This window comes from Brachionichthys hirsutus, chromosome 12 (assembly GCF_040956055.1).
Source record: "Brachionichthys hirsutus isolate HB-005 chromosome 12, CSIRO-AGI_Bhir_v1, whole genome shotgun sequence".
NCBI lineage: Eukaryota > Metazoa > Chordata > Actinopteri > Lophiiformes > Brachionichthyidae > Brachionichthys > Brachionichthys hirsutus.
Window position 1 is genome coordinate 7,638,269 of NC_090908.1, and position 19,471 is coordinate 7,657,739.

The 19,471-nt window shown below is 42.1% G+C and overlaps 2 protein-coding genes across 2 annotated transcripts; both read left to right on the plus strand.

The window, feature by feature from the left end:
• Positions 1 to 1,275: 1,275 nt before the first annotated feature.
• Positions 1,276 to 15,814, plus strand: slc12a8 (solute carrier family 12 member 8). The gene is made up of 13 exons (XM_068746528.1): positions 1,276 to 1,440; positions 1,776 to 1,922; positions 2,945 to 3,136; positions 3,218 to 3,449; positions 8,676 to 8,789; positions 8,926 to 9,013; positions 9,488 to 9,575; positions 10,222 to 10,368; positions 11,870 to 12,521; positions 12,640 to 12,737; positions 12,843 to 12,960; positions 14,438 to 14,498; positions 14,697 to 15,814. The coding sequence occupies exons 1-13, from the start codon at positions 1,276 to 1,278 to the stop codon at positions 14,863 to 14,865; spliced, it is 2,271 nt and encodes a 756-aa protein (XP_068602629.1). The 3' UTR covers positions 14,866 to 15,814.
• Positions 15,815 to 16,164: 350 nt separating this feature from the next.
• LOC137902439 (antifreeze protein Maxi-like) lies at positions 16,165 to 17,701 on the plus strand. The gene is given in 5 exon segments (XM_068746529.1): positions 16,165 to 16,193; positions 16,619 to 16,651; positions 16,653 to 16,761; positions 16,764 to 17,457; positions 17,682 to 17,701. Coding segments are annotated over 5 exon segments (885 nt in total).
• The last annotated feature ends 1,770 nt before the right edge of the window (positions 17,702 to 19,471 follow it).

Consider the following 19,471-nt stretch of genomic DNA (forward strand, 5'->3'; position numbering starts at 1 on the left):
AGTAAGGTTTATTTGCATGGTTTTCTAACTTGTTGGGTCAAGTGAACTTCTTTTATGAATAATCGTAGCTGAATAATTTCAGTCAAGTAACCCATAAGATTAGAATTTTACAATATATTATGATTTGTAAACTATGATTAAATTGTTGTTTTGATTGTTGTGTGTCATGTCCTTATAAATAAAATAATTCACAGTACGTGACTTGGATTGTTTGGAGTTTTTATATACTCTATATATATATATCCAATCCAATCCTCTTTCTTTATATAGCACATTTCAAAACAGAGTTGAAACCAAAGTGCTGTACAAATACTTTTTGTACATTCAAAAACCATCGCCATTGATAATTGACCTGCTTTTGTTCCTGCTTTTGGGATCGAGTTACCTACCGTATATATAATATCTTGAGGTTTACATGTTTATTTTTACAACAGGCCAGGTACAAAATACGGAAATGCCTCTGGAAATCCTCAAGTTACCTGGAATCAGGTAAACTTAGGTGATTTGCAGTTGTTTTTTTTACAGTCCAGGATTTATGTAATTGTGGACAGCCTTATGGTTGGAAGCCTAATCTCCTGTCCCATATAAGAATCCAGAGGACAACCTTTAATCATCAGTCAGTCCAATGCAAGGCTTGCCAAAACCAACACAGGATCCCAGTGCGAAGCGGCAACACACCCAGTGGGAGCATATCAGATGTTACCTGGTGGCGCTTCCACGAGCCGCCTTGTTGGTAGCTGAGGAACGAGGCAGGATGGTTTAGTGAACGCAGCGTTTTAATAGCAGGCTTTTCCTCTTTCTTCAAGCACTGCCTGAAAAGGGACTCTTTGGAAGGTAGGCTCAACTCATTCAGTTTCATGAACGGAAACACTGAATGTCCTTTAGAAACGTGTAAGTTTGAGGATTTTTTTTAATTTGTGTTTTGACTGTTGAAATACTTACTTTGAAAAAAGTACATGCCTTTCCTTTCATTCTCTTGTAAAAAAAAAAAAAAAACCATTAATAACTACTTTTTTTTTACACAGACGCGAATAACGCACCGATTCAAAGCGTAATAAGTAACGTGTGAATATGTTTTATTTAGATTTAGGTAAAACTGTTTCTGTCACTACAGCCTCCGGGGGGAGTGACGTCAGAGGCGCGTGTATCCGGGTGATCTGCAGCTGCACCTGCTGAAACCGGATACGCTGTTTCAAAACAAACTCAACGGAGCAAACCTTTTGATGGATTGATTTTTTTTCTTTTTTTATATGTTGCGTGTTTTGCTTTCGACCAATGATTCACTTTGAGTCAACAGGACTCACGAGTGATTATATACGCCTGCAGGTTGCAATGGAAACCCTGCCAGCAGGGGGCGATGAAGCAGGACTGCTGAAGAGGGGAATGCCTGACACCAACACACTGTCAGATGTCCATGATCTGTTCCATGAAGAGGCACAGGTAGGCTGCTCGGAAAAATATAATGTCGTCCATTGTTACATCCAGGCATCAATTACAGATTTGATCATCTATTGGGATTAATATGTCAGTTTATATAGCCATCAGCATTCCTGTGCTTCTGACATTATTCTTCTCGCACCTTTTTGTTTGTTTGTTTGTTTGTTTGTTTGGACCAACCAAAACTAGACAGCACTCAGAGTGCAGATTAATGAAGATCAGTGTCACCATGATCGTTTGACCCTCATAATGAGACTCACTTATGCATGCATTACAAAGAAATATCTAGCATCTTCAGATAAACCCGTTCTTTGATTTGTGTGTTTCTGTTTGAGCAGGGCTTGCAGCAGTCCAACCAGCCGTGGTGGAAGATCAAGCTGTTCGTGTGGGAGCCGGTGCTCTTTGGCACCTGGGACGGAGTTTTCACCACGTGCATGATCAACATCTTTGGCGTGGTGCTCTTCCTACGTACCGGCTTCCTGGTGGTTAGTGTGCTTACATCGTTTCTCTCTGTCTGCTTCAAATCACTTTTCTCTTTTACATATTTACTCTTTTTCGATGTTCTGGCATATCAAATCCAAATGTTTCAATGGAATAAGAAAGTTGAACAAATCTTTTCATTGAGGAGGCAAAAAAAAAAAACTTCAAGGATCAGAATTATTTTACATATTGTCCAAAACCAGGAAGATATCTGAAAGTGTTAAAGTATGCAGCCTTCTGCATAATTGTATGAGTGACATCAAAGACACATTTATTACAGTGAAAATGTGACAAAATAAAGAAGGTTAAAAAATATGAATAATCACTGAACTCACTTCTACACAGTGCAATATCTGGTAATGACACTTTGTTTTGCACGCCTCGTACAGCTTTGAAGGTTTATTTTTAGCTACATCTGTCATTATGCATGCATCGTCCTGTCCTTTGATTCCCAACACTCAAATGTGCATGTCATCACAGGACATGTAGGTGCAAAGACGCTGCGATCCTAATTTGCAACATCCGTTTGGTTTGAATTTGACAGGTAAAACAACGTTTGTCGTGTGGACGACAGGATTTCCTCTCCAGAGTGAGATGTTTCCTTATTGCATCAAGCAGATTATTAATGCTTCCCCCCCGGTTCACTGGATCTAACCTCACTAGAACCTCTTTCAAACACATGCATCATTTCAGAGAGTCGAAAAACACAAATGGATTTGAGAAAGAGAAATGTACAACTTGTTTAATGTTTAATAATCAGAATCAGAATCAGAAGTAGTTTATTGCCATTGTCAGTGAGTGTTCACTGACTAGGAACGTTTCTCGGTGAAGTCGTGCTACATCTAACAGTAATGACAAAATACAAAAACCATGCAAGTACAGACACATCAGCAGCAGCAGGAGTGGATACACAGATGTGTACTAGCAGCAGTAAACTAGCGTAGTCGGTTTAATCCAGACCAAGAGAACCAGCCTACAAGTGTCAATGCGCCCTTTTGTGTTGCCTTTGTCTTTCGACATCGTCCAGGGAAACACGGGCGTGCTGCTCGGGATGCTGCTGGTCTCCCTGGTTGTGGTGGTCGCCGTGGTGACGGTGATGTCAGGAATTGGAGTGAATGCACACTGTGGCATTGGCAGTGGAGGAATCTACTCTATGATCTCCACCGTCCTGGGGGGCAGGATGGGCGGCACCGTGGGCCTCCTTTACGTGTTTGGGCAGGTGAGTAGGAAATCTGAGTGACGATCTTTGTTTGCAGTACATTTGAAAGGTTTGACACAGAGCCGCTTCACGGCCTTTCAGTGCGTGGCCGGAGCCATGTACATCACGGGCTTCTCCGAGTCGGTGGCGTTGGTGCTGCGGCTGCAGTCTCAGTGGGCGGTGCGCGGCGTGTCGGCGGCTGTGCTTCTGGCGCTGGCTGGGATCAACCTGGCGGGGGTCAAGTGGATTGTACGACTCCAGCTGGTGCTGCTTGCTGTTCTGGCCGTCTCCACCCTGGACTTTGTTGTTGGAACCTTCACGCACCTTGACCCAAGTATGTGTATTTACAAGTTAAAATAATCCTCAAATTATTCTGTCCTTGTTCCTGCTTCCAGATAAATATTCCTCTTTTAGAACTAAAATTCCTTCTCAGTTGGAAATTTGAACATCATTTTTTTTTAGAACAGAGTATGGTGAATAGTAGTAAACGTGGTACTTGTAATTAGATGCATGCATATTCCTGTTATATTGAACTAATATCACAGAAGGCGTCAACACTGGTTGTCTCCCGGAGGGAGTTTGAGGGTTCTGTACTCTTTATTTCTGCCCGACATGCCGGAACATGCATAAAGGCATAACTGCAGGTTAGCTCTTCCTAGAGGACCACACCAATTTGGACAGAGACATCAGATGTTGTGTCTCTACTATTTTTGTTGTCATGACCTTAGTGTTCCTGTAACACTGGAGTCACTTCGGCTTTCATCTTCCACATCTGTCATCCTCGTGGAGGATTCTTCCAGACTTTGAGTGGGAGCCGTTGTACATTATGTGGATTTGTGTGTCCTAAAATCCATGGTCTGTCTCCTTGTGGGGGCGTTCAACTATTCCAGGAGGATATCTTGGTGATGGGTAGAGAATATATGTTTAAGGGCCATGGCTGGTATTTGTAGCTATCCTCCATGTTTGCTATTTGTTAAAATAAGTTCTTTATGACGTCTGTCAGTGTGCTGAGGTTCGTGCAAGCCACTCAAATGTGTGCAAAAATTAAACCTTGTTTTCAACATAATTATTTTTTTAATATAATTATTAAATGGCTCCTGTTGTTTTTATTAATGATGATGTATTGAGCCGGTTGAATTTAGTTCTCGAATACTGACCAAAATGTCGAATGCCTATTTGGGCCACTAGGTGCCGCTGTTGTATTATCGAATACAACCAGTTTCTGTCTTTGCATTTACTTGTTTGAAAAACTGGTGTTTGTGTATCCTGCTATATGATATATATATTTCATCAATGCCAGTCGTCTCTGTGTTTTTAATAGCCTGTTCGCTCTCCAATGAGGAGTTCATTTGTCCTCAGTGTGTGGCTGTTTTTGTCAGAAACTGCAGTTCTTTTTTCCTTCTCCTTGTGGTGTTGTGTTTATTGAGGTTTTTTTTTTTCTTTTGTAGTGAGGAAATGTCTTTTTTGAATAGATTGTCTCCTTTTGCTGCCCTTCAGGAAGTCCTTCCCCACATTTCCTGTTCTCGCTGATTATCAACGTCCTGCCCAGTGAGGAGCGAAGTGTTCCAGAAATCAAGCCATTCTCTATGTGAATAGGAAATTATACTGTCGGCACAAATTTGGCACTACCCTTTAGACAAAAAATAATTCTCACTCACTGTACATTAATATAGACAATACATCACATAGTGAATTACCCTATTTTATAACGTTTGCCTGCAAATCACAAACTAATTATAAGCACCTACCCTTTGTAGCAGGCCAGTTTAAATTCCTAAAGAAAATCTGTGCGAGTCAACATAAATTGCTACTTCAGTTGTTTCCAAGTAAGAAAGAACTGCAGTGTGTGGTAGCGGTGATCTCATGGGAGGAACCCACTAGCCGCCTGACAGTTCAGGTTAGCCTTCGTTCACTGAACTCCAAGGCCCCACCTGAAGCCCCAGTGATAAAAACAAAAACATGTATCCAGTGTGCACATGGAAAAACTGTGTGTCACCATGGTTCACATATATTTTAAGCAAACATATCAGTCATTCTGTGGTTCTTGCTTTTCATGTGTTACATTGTTATTTTTTGATTACCTTTGCATGGTGTGGCTGAGACAGAAAGTAAGAGATAAAAATAACATGTTTCAACCTTGAACCGAGAAGAATTTCATGAATTGGACGTCGTGAGGGAGGACGTGAGAGTGGCTGGTGTTGGGGAGGACGATGCGAAGGACAGGGTGAAGTGGAGAAGGTTGATTTGCTGTGGCGACCCCTCACGAGACAAGCCGAAAGGAAAAGAAGAAGAGGAAGATTTCAGTTTCAGCTTTGATTGTTGTAGTACTCAAATGCAAAACCGAGTGAATGTGGTGCTCAAATGAAATACAATCTGCCATTCTCTGAAGCCTATTCCCCACAGAACACAAACCACTGATGTGGGCCTGGGGTTCAGGGTGTTGACCAGACTCACCCACATTTTTGGAAAATGACAAATGGTGAATGCCAGAACTGCGATTGGAGGCCCGCTGCTGCTTGCCTGCTACGCTGTCTCTCCCTGTGATCCACTTCTCAGTCATCCCAGTGGGATATGCCCTACCTTTCCGACTTTGCAGCTTGTCCTGTCATTCATGCCAGCAGTTTAAACTGGTTAGTGTGGGAGATCAGTCAGCTGGTGCAAGAGGCCTCGGATATAAACGGACTACACAATCCAACCTATATGAGAGGAAGGCTTAGCCCTATGCTATCTATATAGCCGCTGCTCTGACAAAAACACACAAGAATCACCACGCAGTAATGGCATCATCCATCCATTACGTTGATGGATGATGCCGCTTTGCTACCAACAGTACAACAATGCATCTGTGCAAAATCTGTGTGTTCTCTCCATGTCTGCGTGGGTTTCCTCCGGGTCCTCCGGTTTCCTCCCACCTCCAAAATCATGCACTTTAGGTGAATTGATTACTCTGAATTGTCCATAGTGCATGTGTGTGTGTGCGTGAGTGGTTGTCTGTATCTGTGTGGCCCCGCGATGCACTGGCGCCGCGTCCCAGGCGTTCCCCCACCTCTCGCCCATAGCAAGCTGCGTTAGACTCCAGCAACAGCCGTGACCCGCAAAGCGGAAAAGCGGCTGTAGAAGAAAATGAATGGATGGGAAAAGACCCAACATGCCTTATTAAAGAAAGTAAAAATCGAATAATTGCTGCATCCGTCCCTTTGATCACTTAACAGAATATGTTAAATCTCCCATAGTCTTCTATGTCCATCGTGTTTAGAAGTAGCTGGGGCTCCTAATTGTGGCTAACCCATAGGAGCACTGCGTGAGGGAGCAGACGATGTTAATGGGAAGGGGGTAGCCTTGGACAAAGGTTCTGCTTGTAAGAACATTTATTTGGCGTTTTGGTCCACAGCTGTTGCGATCAAATACTCCGCTCATATAGCCGAATGATGAATTGTTTTCATAAATAGTTTTTGGCTCATGAACATGTGAACGCCCTCCAATGAATGGAGTCCGGCATGGCTGGATGTTGACGTGTAATGTTGTAATATGGGTGGGGAGCCTTTGGTGCAGACATAGACACTGACGGCCCCGAGTTTTTTAGATTCGGATTGTTTGGACAGAGGGCGTTCTCACGGGGTCACAGAGTGAACAAGAGTTTGGCCTCCCAATCCAATTTGATGTTAGCTTTCCATGTCTCGCTAAATTGCAGAACATGTGCACTTGATTTTAATTTACATGCAAACCTTTTTGATTTTGGGGTTTGTTTAAAACATTACAATGTCAGCATTCTCACTCTCTCTATTTTCCGCTTCCTCTTTTCTCTCTCTCTCTCTCTCTCTCTCTCTCTCACCCACTCTCATTCTTTCTCTAAAACTTGGAAGCTGCTGAGCTTCTGAAATGGGTGGTGACTTCCTTTTGGATAAACATGTCATTAATCTGAGAGAACACATTCTTTCCCATCGTAAGATAACCAAAGGGGAAATGTCCGGTGTTGCAGCGCCGGCAAGCCCTCCAGATTGTGCGGTTTATGGGCCCCACCAAAGCAGAACAAGCTCTTCCCCTGGAAGAGTATCTGTATTCAACAAATATATCCAGTCTACATCTTGTCCTTACTTTGAACTGCATTTCTGGCAATAGTTAGATGCAAACCAGACCCTTCTTTTTTTAGCTGCAGAGCACAGAAATGTAAAGCGTCCTATTTGGGCCGCCTTTGTTCGTTTATCAGCGTTTTATAAGCATGTAGGAACCCTGCACTGTAATTATGACGGATTCCATGCCTTGTTTTTCAAACCTTTATGCTGTTTGAGCACCTGGTGTCTGGCTCTCTCGGCCATGCATCGGAAAATCCCTTTGTGCCGACCCGATCTGTTGACTTTTCCAATTAGTCTCAACTTCTCCAGGAGGCGTATTGAGAAAAAGCGCGGCAATAACTATGTAGGGACAAATTCAATTACCAAAATACTAACGAAGAACAGGAAAACATTGCATCTATGATCTCTTCAACAACCGATGGCGATGCAGTCAAACTCCACAATAGAGCAACCAACATACAGTCCAGCACTATATTTATTGTGTGTGTATATATATATATATTTATTGGGCGGGGGGGGAAGTAACTTCTTATGAAGGATTTTTATTTCATTGGAACATTATTATGGATGAGGAAATTTTGATGAATTGCTAATCTAAAGAATTGTTTTCTGGTTTAGTTTTTTTTTTTACTCTGAAAAAATAAACTTGATAGCTCTAATCTTCTTTCATTTTAAACATTATGCATAACTCCACTTAATTCATAATAATTACCAATTTAATGAATGTTTCACCAGATATGCTAAAGCATGCTTGCTTTTATTTATTTTGCAGCACATTGTCATTTACTGCTGTTGTTGTGTGTTATGAGCTCAGATGAATTACAATATAATTACTTAAATTACTTATAGTCTGAAGAGGCGCACAGCAACTTTGTGACTCAGTTCATAATGACAATCTGCAGGTGGAAATCACGTTGTATTACGCAATGCAATAGATGGTATCGGTCAGAGTTAATGACGCGATGCATAGCTAACAGGATTTGATAAGAACTGTTCTACAGTCAGGCTTCAGTGCAATTCAATCAGGAGAGACAAAAGAGTGCGGTAAAGATCAGAAGGTACTGTCAGTATGTCATCTACCCTGAGTAGCAGCGACATCAATCCACCCTTGAGGGTCCAGACACTGGTGGAGATGGTGGCTGATGACTCTGCTGAGACAGAGTAGGTGGATTCAATGATGAAGGTGGTGCATCTGGTTTTGTGATTAGGGGCGAGGAGAATGTGTATAATAGTATGATTGCTCAAACCTTTGCGTAGCAATAAAGTGTGTCCCTTTGTTAGTGGATATAAATTAAGACTGATGTTGTGTGAGGCATGCGAATGACAGGATGTCACGACATGCAGGCATGAGCAGAGCCACTTTCACTCCAGTTTCATTTGACACTGGAAGATGCTTTTTAATGTTTAATCAGAGAGTGACATGCTGGTAATCCTGGCATGAGGTTCAGCGCTGACGTGTGATCTGTGCTGCTTGTGTCCTGTTGCAGAGCATGGCTTCATCGGTTATTCGGACGGGCTGCTCAGCAGCAACATGCTGCCAGATTACAGCCCAGGAGAAAACTTCTTCACAGTCTTTGGAGTCTTCTTCCCAGCTGCTACAGGTGCGACGGCCGGCCTTTCAAAAAATGCCCCTTTTCATTACTCGCAACTGAGCAAGGAGTATGAAGAATATTATTTGTTGTCTCTATTTTTGTGTTTTCATATATTGTGTGTGTGTGTGTGTGTGTGTGTGTGCAGGAGTTATGGCAGGCTTCAACATGAGTTCAGACCTTAAGCGACCTGAACACAACATCCCTGTGGGAACGCTGGCAGCTGTGTCTACCTCGTATGATGACGCTTTAACACACACACACACGTGCGGGGAGAAAATCAAGTACACAAGACCTCAGCTACAGTTTAAGATTACAAAGTGGCTTTTAGTAAATGTTATTAAGTAAATATTCCCACAGAAACTGTGCAAGATGAGGAATTATCAGAACAGCAGAAAATAAAAATGAAAGTTTTATTTTATTTTATTTAGGCTCTCCTGATAATGCTTTTAAACATACTACATTTTAATTATTCCCCTTCTGAATTATTCAAAAGGCTTTCCAAAGGTTTTAAGTATAGTATTAAATTATATATATATATATATTATTATAATATTTCAAAAGTGTAACCTCTTCCACCATCAGTGGGGAGATGAAATAAAATCACACTTGTCCCTGTAACTGAGGAGCAGCCCGTCTGTTATGAGTAGTGAGAAAGCAACAGCTGTTTGTAGCTGCATAGTGGTTCTGTTGTTGACCCCCCCCCCCAGGTGGTTCCTGTATCTGGTCTTTGTCTTCCTCCTCGGGGGCATCTGCACCAGAGAAGCTTTGCGATACGACTTCTTGATAGCAGAGAAGGTAAACTCTTCCCTATGTTTCCACCCTACAATGCTTGCAGAGGTCGGACAAGGGGATTCCCTTTGATGGCGCAGTTCCGTTGATGAGGTGGGACAACCTTAAGGTCTGACTGCATTCTCAGCCATAACAAGTAACACAAATGTAAACAGATAAAACGTGTGCAATAGTGATGTACTTAAAGAAATACTGGATTTGTCCCAGCGGCCTACATTTATGGTCTCAAACACCTGGCCTTTCATGCAAAGCCGTTTATCAGATGAGTCACAGCAAATGAGTCACAGCAAATTAGAATTTAAAGATTAGGCTGCGATCAATGATGTGACTTTTTGATTTGTCTTCAGTCGTCTAGAGTCTAATGCGGCATTGTGGGGTTGATTGAACAGTTGTTGGTCAGTTGTTGTGGATCAGCCAGTGCTGAATTAAAACACTATTAAATCAATAACCCAGAAAAGTTATTCACATATTAAAGTTAGATGTTGCTTTTGTACATGAAATGCTCAGATCCCTTGCGTTCTCAGGCAGAGGATAAATCGCCATTGTTTTCATAAGGGGCTGGCTGCAGCGGAACTGAAGTGGGTGTAGTTGTTGTGAGCTCAACCCCACCCCATCCTCTTCCACCTTCTGTTTGTTTTCCCTCTTCCTCCAGGTCTCCTTGGTTGGTTTCCTCTTTCTACTGGGCCTCTACGTCTCCTCCCTTGCTTCCTGCATGGGTGGCTTGTATGGTGCACCCAGGATCCTCCAGTGCATCGCACAAGAGAGGGTCATCCCCGCTCTGGCATTCTTAGGACGAGGGGTGGGTGGATGATTAATGGATGCATGGATAGTAGAAAAAGAACAAAGTTAAAATATTGGTTCTAGCCACCGTGCAGTCAATATGGAAAACCAGCTTTACTTATACAAAAAAACTATTGAATGAAAAAACGAAGTGAATATATAAATATACATCAGTATCTGCTAACTGCAAGTATTTAATCCTTAGATATTAGACCTATATTGATCCCAAACCGGGACATTTAGTTGTTATAGCAGGTAAAATAAAAATACACAGATATGAAAGAAATATAAATATACATTTTAAAAGTAAGTTTAAAGTTTACTTCTTTTTTTTTGCCACTCAGATTGACTCAGTGATATGAAAACCGCATCCCTTCACCCTAAACTCAGATAATTAATTAAGTCAGATGTTGCACAAAAGCAACATTATAATGATTTATATAAATAAATATATCTAATAAGTGCGTATTGCCTACATGTATAGGGGGGGGGGGGGGTTCAACAGGAAACGGTGACTGTCTAACTATAGACTGCTGACTCTCCACTCCATAGACGTGGATGAACTGACAGTGAGTTCCAACTCAATGCTGCTACACAAGCAGGCTCACACCATGACCATCCTGACCCCGTCCACGTCCACTTTCCCTTGCTTGTCCCGCAGTGTCTGACCTCACTCAGTAGGCTGGAATGAGGCCCTAGACATCTTGGCCCAAATCAAAGCTTCAGAACAAACGCAGGAAGGGTCGACGGCCTGGGCTTTGCTCCCTGTGCAGGGGGGGGAGGGGGGGCTGGAGGCCTGCCAGTGACACAGCAGCAGCGCCCCTTAAGATGCGTGATAGACCCTGTGAAGTCCAAAGCAAGTTAGCTAACAAACAACACATTAAACGACTCATTCATGTTTGCTTTTGTGTCACATATATGCTGATGATCACATTCGGTTCTGCAATGGTCGGAGGATAAACCATCTTCAGGACCCATTATTTAACCATTAAAGTTCTATGTTTAACATATTCGGGTAAATGCAATTTACTTAAATATGCAATGAAAAATATCATGACTACTGATTCTCTTAATTCCATTGCTAAGCAATACTCAATCCAAAACGGTTTGAACGTGCATGATTTGATTTTCTCAGCTTTAATTTAATACATTTCGTCCATTCCCTGTAAATGACTGATTTTCTCTTTGAGTCCGTTAGTAACTGTTTTATTTGGGCAAAAGCTCAAGTTGGAAATCTGCAGAATTATAATGAGAAATGTGTTATGTGTTTTTTACATAGCATGTCTGACCTGTGATGTAATTTCACAACAAGAGCCTTTACTTCGTTACCAACAAGTCCGTTTTCATCTTTTCAACAAAGCATTTTGCTGGCTAATCAAATTTTAAGAGTCTAAGAATCACGTATTAAACCTTTAGTTCAACTGATAAAATTCAAGCTGGTCGTTTTGGAGAATGTTAAACATTCCGATGCAGCGCCGTCATGCCTCGATGAATTGTGACCGTCTCTCCCTCTCTAACAGAAAGGCCCAAACAAGACTCCAGTGGCGGCGATCTGTTTGACCAGCCTGTTGACTATGGCCTTCATTTTCATCGGTCAGGTCAATGTTCTGGCCCCCATCGTCAGCATCAACTTCATCCTCACCTACAGCTTCATCGACTACTCCTACTTCAGCGTGGCCATGACTTTACAGCTGCAGGATAAAGAGACGAGCGGCCACCTGAAATCAGCCAAAATCAACCAGCGTACGGCCAAACAACGCCCGGGGTCTCTAATCAAAACCGATCTTCCAGACTATGGGAGTGGCGGGGAGACTTTACAAAGTAAAGGCACTCTGACAGAGTTCACCAAGGACATGGACCAGATCTTTCCTCCTGCATCAGACGCTGATGCTGGGCACAAGGAGCCCGCCTCCGTGCCAGAGCTGAGCAGTAGATGCCAAGTCAGGACGGCTCGTGTTACCGCGAAGCAGAAGCTTCTGGACAGCTACGGCTTTGACCTAAACAGAGGCAAGACGAGAGAGGATTTTAGTTCCGCGCCGCCACTCGAGGAAAGCGAGATGCCGAGTGGAGTCAGGGAGCTCGACGCTCCAGAAGTGCCACAAGTGAAATGCCGTTCAAAAATATATCATGCCGAGCAGGATTTATCAGTTGAGCCTCACAGTCACAACACAGGTGGTCCGCTTTAAGCATCAAACTCTTTAATTACCTGACAGAACCAGATAAGAGTGGGGATTACAGGGATTAGAGGTTCCTGCTGTAGTAACCGGACCCCTTTAATTAAATCCTTCAGGTGCCGGAAGCAAAGCTGAGCACCAGAGCTTTGAAATCAAACCCATTCAGGATCGATTCTACTCCAAATTCTGCAACCACTGGGTTGCTCTTATTGTGGTAGGTGACACGTTTCAGGCTAAACGTTTTTTGTTTTGTTTTTTTATTATAATTTTCATTAACAGAGTATATTTGCATAAAGTGTTACATACTGCTTTCTTTCAGGCATTGAGCTCCATATTGATTGTGTTTGTTATTCAGTGGATTTATTCCTTAGCAAACATAATTGTCATCTTCCTGCTCTACCTCTACATCGGGAAAACGAGTCCTGGACTACCGAGAGGTGACTTCCATCATTTTATTTCCTGTGGAACTCTTTGTGCAGTATTTCTGGCTTTCTGCGTAGACATCAGGGTGATTCTCTGCTGGAGGTGATGAAACAAATTTGATGTTTTGCCCCTTCTGAGCCTTTTTGCACTTCGTACATATCACATTAGGTAATGTTTGGTATGTCTGATCATTTGTAATCGTACCATTTCTGAAATTGCTTATTCATTTAGTTGAAACCTTCCCTCTGTGGCACTGAAAGAAATGTTACTTCACTTTTTCTTTCCTTTCAGCCTTTTGTACATAATGGTAGGCCAGTCATAATAAGAATTATATTAACATGTCAGTGTATTGGCAGAAACCAGGTTATCCCTACAGTGTATGAGAACTAGCAATGACCCTAACACTGACAGTAGAGCCTTCTGTCTACTACCTGTCATGGGATCTGATTCTCGTCTAGGTGGTTTGGTTTGACCCGAGCATCTATGATCAAATCTAATCTTAGCGATGTACGTACGTCTGTACGTATTGTTCCAGTCGTCTGAATGTCTTTTTTAGCATGGTCTTCGGCTAGCTGTGACTTGCTTTTATCAGAATGCAGAAAATAGTTTCATGTTCTAATTGATTTGAAAATAAACTGCTGGTGTTTCTGTTTCGTGCATTACCAATTATACTACATAGACCTCAAATAGTATTAAATAAATTGTGATTAGAATGAAAATCTTTAATCAGACTTTTCTTCGTCACTTAATCTGGAGTTGAATGGAGGCAATGGCTTCTTTATATACCTGAAGTGACAACAGGATTCCTGCTAATTTTTTTATTTGATAGTTTACATTTTTCTATGAAAAAAGCAAAGTCCTTAACTGTTTCTTAGAGACCAAATTCCAAATTCAACAGCAAACATGCTGTCGTTTTTTTATGTACCATTTTCAAATGTCTATCCTAACTTTAACCTTGTATTTCACTTTGCAGTCTTTTATTTCTCCTCCTCTTTTGCTATATTAAAGCCCTTCCAGGAACATGAATGAGCATTTCCTATAAGCTTTACAATACTAATATTGGACAGACATCTGTATGCTGTATCAACCATATGAAAGTCATTAATAATTATGCAATAATGTTTAAAGTCCTCCTAATGTGAGGTTTTTAGATTTCAGTTAGACAGTCGTTATGTAATGCACTCTGGCCGTTTTCCTTGGAATGCCGGCAGCTGTTGTGGCTTTGGATTTCTAGGAAAGCTAGATGGAACACCCAGCATCTGTGCATCAAAGTCACCACATTACACTAGCTCACATTCCTGAGCACTACTCTTGCAAGTGCATTGTCACACAGCTGGTCAGGGTGCTCCTTCGTGTTCGTCCCTTCAAACCTCAAATTCCGACGGAATATAAAGGGTCTCTGTTGAATATTTTAAATGAATTCTCTTGCAGTTTTTCCATTACTAGTATTCAAAGCACATATTGTAACCCATATTTTTGATCTATTTACAGGCATTGCAGCTCGATTCAGCTTTATCACATGGCTAAGATCAACATTGTATAGCATTTACAGGTATTGTTTACGAGCCAACAATGAATTCTGTTTATTAGAATGAATGAGTGACTTAAACGCCATTCATCAAAGAAATGTCTGAAAATAATACCTGAAAAGTACAAAAGTACATATTCAGGGAATGTGAGCCTGGGCATATTATCTGTAAATATTTGCTTATCTGAAACCCATTTTTCGAAACTGTTCCCCTTCTTTAAGGAGGAAAGACTTTCCTCAGGACGAAATGGTTGTTACGCCCTCTCTGTCAGGAGTCGGGCTGAAAACCAAGCAGCTGACAGAGGAAAATGCTGACTTTGCCACTCGTCACCGTCATCATCATTCCTCATTCATCGTGGCCAACAAGATGGTTCAACCGCCACTCAAGTGACAGACTTAAACAATAGTCCAGTTAATATTATAGCTGTTGGACTTTGCCCATATTTCATGTCTTGAACTGTACCTCATGTTGCCCTCCAGGCAAAACAGTTTACGAAAAAGGCAGTGAAATGCTCAGATGGTTTTTTGTTGTGTTCGGAGGTTGGGTTCTGAATTTCCTCTAATATTGCACACATTTAATTTTGTCTGTGTTTGTGTGAGAGAATAAGACAGTTATTTATGGACTCTGGAAGTAGCTGGAGTTTTTTTGTTTTTTGCCGGCGTTGGTTTTGTTTGTTTGTTTATTTGTTCGCAACATAACTCAAAACGTTGCAGATGGCTCTTGATGAAATGTTTAGGAAATCTTGAGAATGTTACCAGGAATAGATTATAACATTTTGGTGATGATCCAGAAGAGATCCTGGATTTTGGATTACTTTGAAATTTTCGTTAACATTGCAGTCAATGGCGCTTCAATTAGTTCCTCAATACTTTGATGATTATTGACTGATGTTTAAGGCATTTGTCGGGTGGGGACCTCTATCTTACCACCGAATTTCCTCGAGATCTGATCCAGAATAGAAAAAATATATAATTTTAACATTGAAAACCCCATTTATGGATTCAAATATCAGTTAAAATCAACTCTGATTCATTTTTACTTTTCGTGGTTGGTATATAAAGATACCGAGAACAATGTATAACCTTATGATGATGATCCATCATCTGCGTTCTCTGGGTGCTTTTCTAGTTATTTTTAAATAATGTAGTTAACTTTAACTTAATAATATCTTAATTAATCTTGTCGCCTTTTTAAGCGAATTTGTGATATATTTCAATCTGCCTATACTGTGTAAAGTCAGGTCTTTGCGCTGTGTGGTCACTTCTGTGAAGTCCAGCCACTGTTGTGCTAATCTGACTGAAATGCTTTATTTATGTAACAGATAAAGTTGGAATATGTTCACGCACTCCTGCCTGCATGCATTTCATTGAGAATGTATCCCGGGTTAATTAGTTTGTTTTTCCAGTCAAATTTCAGAAGTGAGCAAAATTGCAAGTGGAGAGAAAATATAACTTGGAAAAACACGTTCTCTGCACTTTAGGTATTTAACAGCAGAATATAAAACCCAGATCTTTGTCCTAAATGATGATCAATTATTTTAGTGATATATTAGTGTACATCTACTCAGACAATAGATCTTCATTATGCACAAACACAATCAGTGATAAACCATTGTATTTGAGTGAATCAGAACTTAAAAGCAGGTCAGCAACAACACTTCTTATTTTATGACCAGAGCCGCAACAAGGCATGATAACCAGTAAGGACACAGAGGCCCTGTTTCCTCTCGATTAAGCTGCTGTGGGGGCATCAAATGGTTCATCGTGTGTGAACCTCTTCTTCCATTGATCTTATATCATTTCTGTTATCAGTTGTAATATTGACTATAAATAGTTTTATTGAATAACAGCACCTGCCCATTATTTAGAAAGTAATTGAGGCATTTCACGTTTCCTTTATATTTGCTTGTAATTCCTCGTATCATCATATACATATATATACTGTATACATATATATATATATATGTATATATATCAGTTCAATAGTGACAACAGACCCTTTTTTGCAGCCTCACGTGCATCCTACAGGTACATTTATATTTTCCTAATTACGGGACTTCCGACAACACCTGAAGGCAGCAAAGGAATTCGCGCGCGCGTGCGTCCGTGTGTGTGTGTGTGTGTGTGTGTGCGGGATGGAGGAGGAGCTCACGCTCCACCGTCATAATAACAAACTTCCCTCCACTCCGTTATCTCGCGTCCCCCCCCCCGTCACAGACCTCCTCCGGACCGGGACCGGGACTGTTTTCATTCATGTGCGCCCCCTCCTAGCCGCAGCCCCCCCCCCCCCCCCCCCCCCCCTCATGGTGTCCTCCGGAGACTCCACGGCCTCCACTCGACTTCACGGAAACTTTCGGTCGCTGCGTGGGGTCCGTGGAAATCATGGAAACGCGGTTTTTGAATCACGCCTTCGGTTTGTCTCTTTCGGTCCTCCTATTGGGTCTACCGGGGCCCCCCCTCGGGGCAGGGACCCCCGCCGCCAACGGCACGGATTCGGTAACGGCGGGAACGTATTTTTCAACCGCAGCACGTGAACGGAACGACGTGGAAAACGAGGAAACCGCAACTTCACACGCCGGCGAGCGTTTATCACCGTCGCAGAGGAGCGTCCTGCTCACACGCACTGCTGCTGCTGCTGCTGCTGCTGCACCCCCCCGTGGAGCCCAGACGCGCACTGCTGCTGCTGCTGCACCCCCCCGTGGAGCCCAGACGCGCACTGCTGCTGCTGCGGCTGCACCCCCCCGTGGAGCCCAGACGCGCACTGCTGCTGCTGCTGCTGCTGCTGCTGCTGCTGCTGCACCCCCCCGTGGAGCCCAGACGCGCACTGCTGCTGCTGCTGCACCCCCCCGTGGAGCCCAGACGCGCACTGCTGCTGCTGCACCCCCCCGTGGAGCCCAGACGCGCACTGCTGCTGCTGCTGCACCCCCCCGTGGAGCCCAGACGCGCACTGCTGCTGCTGCTGCTGCTGCTGCACCCCCCCACGGTAGGACCCGTGGAGCCCAGAGTGGTTATAATACAATAATAACACAGTGGAGTCTTTGTAAATGTGCTATTTTATAGTTATAATTAACTTTAGATATTTTTTTTACAATCAACATGTTGATGACGTCACATCATCTCTTAATGATACTTTCACAGACTGTAATTTCTGCTTCTGAATGAAAGCAGGAGCTGAAATGAGATTTACTTTTTTCCATTCTGCCACAGTTTTCGCCCGAAATGGATGAATTGAATATTCTCTGCCCCGCCGTGCGATCGACCAATCACAGGATTCAGATTCAAAACTTACCAGTTGCTCTAATTACTCGTTTTCTCAATTGATGAATCGAGTCATTGCTTGATCAATAAATTACAAGACAAGAATCGCCAAAGTTTCAAAAGCAAAGTTGACTTATTTACACTGATTTATTGATTAGAACATGCAGAACATTTCCTGTTTAGTGTTGCACCTTCGACTGTATCGGCAGCTATTCTTACAAATTCATCTTCATTGTCAATCAGTTCATTATTTTTGCACAAAAAGGTTCTTTAAACCGGCCACTACGTGCTCACATACTGTATATGGTTCTGATACGGAGTCTTCCCTGAGGAAGATCAATACATTTCCACCTCTTCGTTCATTTTATTTTGTATGCATTTCTTTTTTTGAGTTAGACCCCCCCCCCCCCCCAGACGTTTCTCTCATCCTTTGGTCTTCTATCAACCTGCTGAGTGTAAACATTTGTTTACCTGCTCATAAAGGTGCACGGTCCGTTTGTGTGCATCTGTGCATCTAATAATAAATTTAACCGGCTGAGTTAATGTTTTTGAGCATCTAATAATAAATTTAACCGGCTGGGTTAATGTTTTTGAGCATCTAATAATAAATTTAACCGGCTGAGTTAATGTTTTTGAGCATCTAATAATAAATTTAACCAGCTGGGTTAATGTTTTTGAGCATCTAATAATAAATTTAACCGGCTGGGTTAATGTTTTTGAGCATCTAATAATAAATTTAACCGGCTGGGTTAATGTTTTTGAGCATCTAATAATAAATTTAACCGGCTGGGTTAAATAGAACGCATCGCTGTCATAAATAATTACCTCTCGTTGTGCAGATAGCGAGAAGGAGGTGTTAAATTGTGATGCTTTGAGTTGTTGCTCCAACAAAAGGGCCTGCAGTAGAACTATCTTTCACATTCTGTGCACGTAGCTGAGCGAAGCCGCGAACCCGTATCGCGTCTCAGTTCGCTTCACAGCTCCAGAGTTTTGAAAGGAAGGACCCGATTCCAAATACCCCCCCGGTTTGAGGCCTAAAGGAAGAAAGGAAAACCATTCGATGTAGAATCCTGTCAACACCTGCACAGTTTCATGTGGGCTCAAGGCAGTTAAAAATAAAAGGGCTTTTGTAGATAACTGCTGTTTTTTTATTTTAATCGTTTCAGAGAGCCAGAGGGTGAGTCCTTGTGGATTTTAATCTTCAAAGCGAGGGGTTTTGTGCCGTGATTTTGGATTGGAGGCAAAAGAGAATCTTATCCTAGACCTCAGTCACACGAAACAAAGAGAGATTTAAGTTCTGACGGTGCTATTTCTCAGCAACAAGATGTAGAACGTGAAGCATCACACAAAAACAGACACATATCGTGTCTTCCCTGATAACAGCTTAACAGAGAGGACTTTACTTTAGCATAGTTTCACCTCTAGACTCGAAACAACGCTCTCTTTATAACCTCTTTTTCACTGTGACTAATGCTATTTATTTATTTTCGCTGCATTTTTTGCATCTATGATATAGCCTGCTAATAATATGCAACTGTAAAGTATACTTATGAAATAAAATGAGAAAAATACTGTGGTTCTCCCGCGATGCACTGGCGGCACATTCGGGGTGTACCCTGCCTCTAGCCCATAGCAAGCTAGGAGAGGCTCCAGCAATTCCCATGACCTGCAAACCGGAAAAGCGGAATGGATGGAATACTGTGATTCTAAAAAGTTACGAAATCCATAGCACAGAAAAA

What these genes read in the sequence shown, in the direction of transcription:
- slc12a8 (XM_068746528.1), top strand. Translation starts at nt 1,276, where the DNA reads ATGATTCACTTTGAGTCAACAGGACTCACGAGTGATTATATACGCCTG. An exon ending in TGTTCCATGAAGAGGCACAG is followed by an intron (nt 1,441 to 1,775) that starts GTAGGCTGCTCG and finishes CTGTTTGAGCAG; the next exon opens with GGCTTGCAGCAGTCCAACCA. An exon ending in TGGCATTCTTAGGACGAGGG is followed by an intron (nt 10,369 to 11,869) that starts GTGGGTGGATGA and finishes CCTCTCTAACAG; the next exon opens with AAAGGCCCAAACAAGACTCC.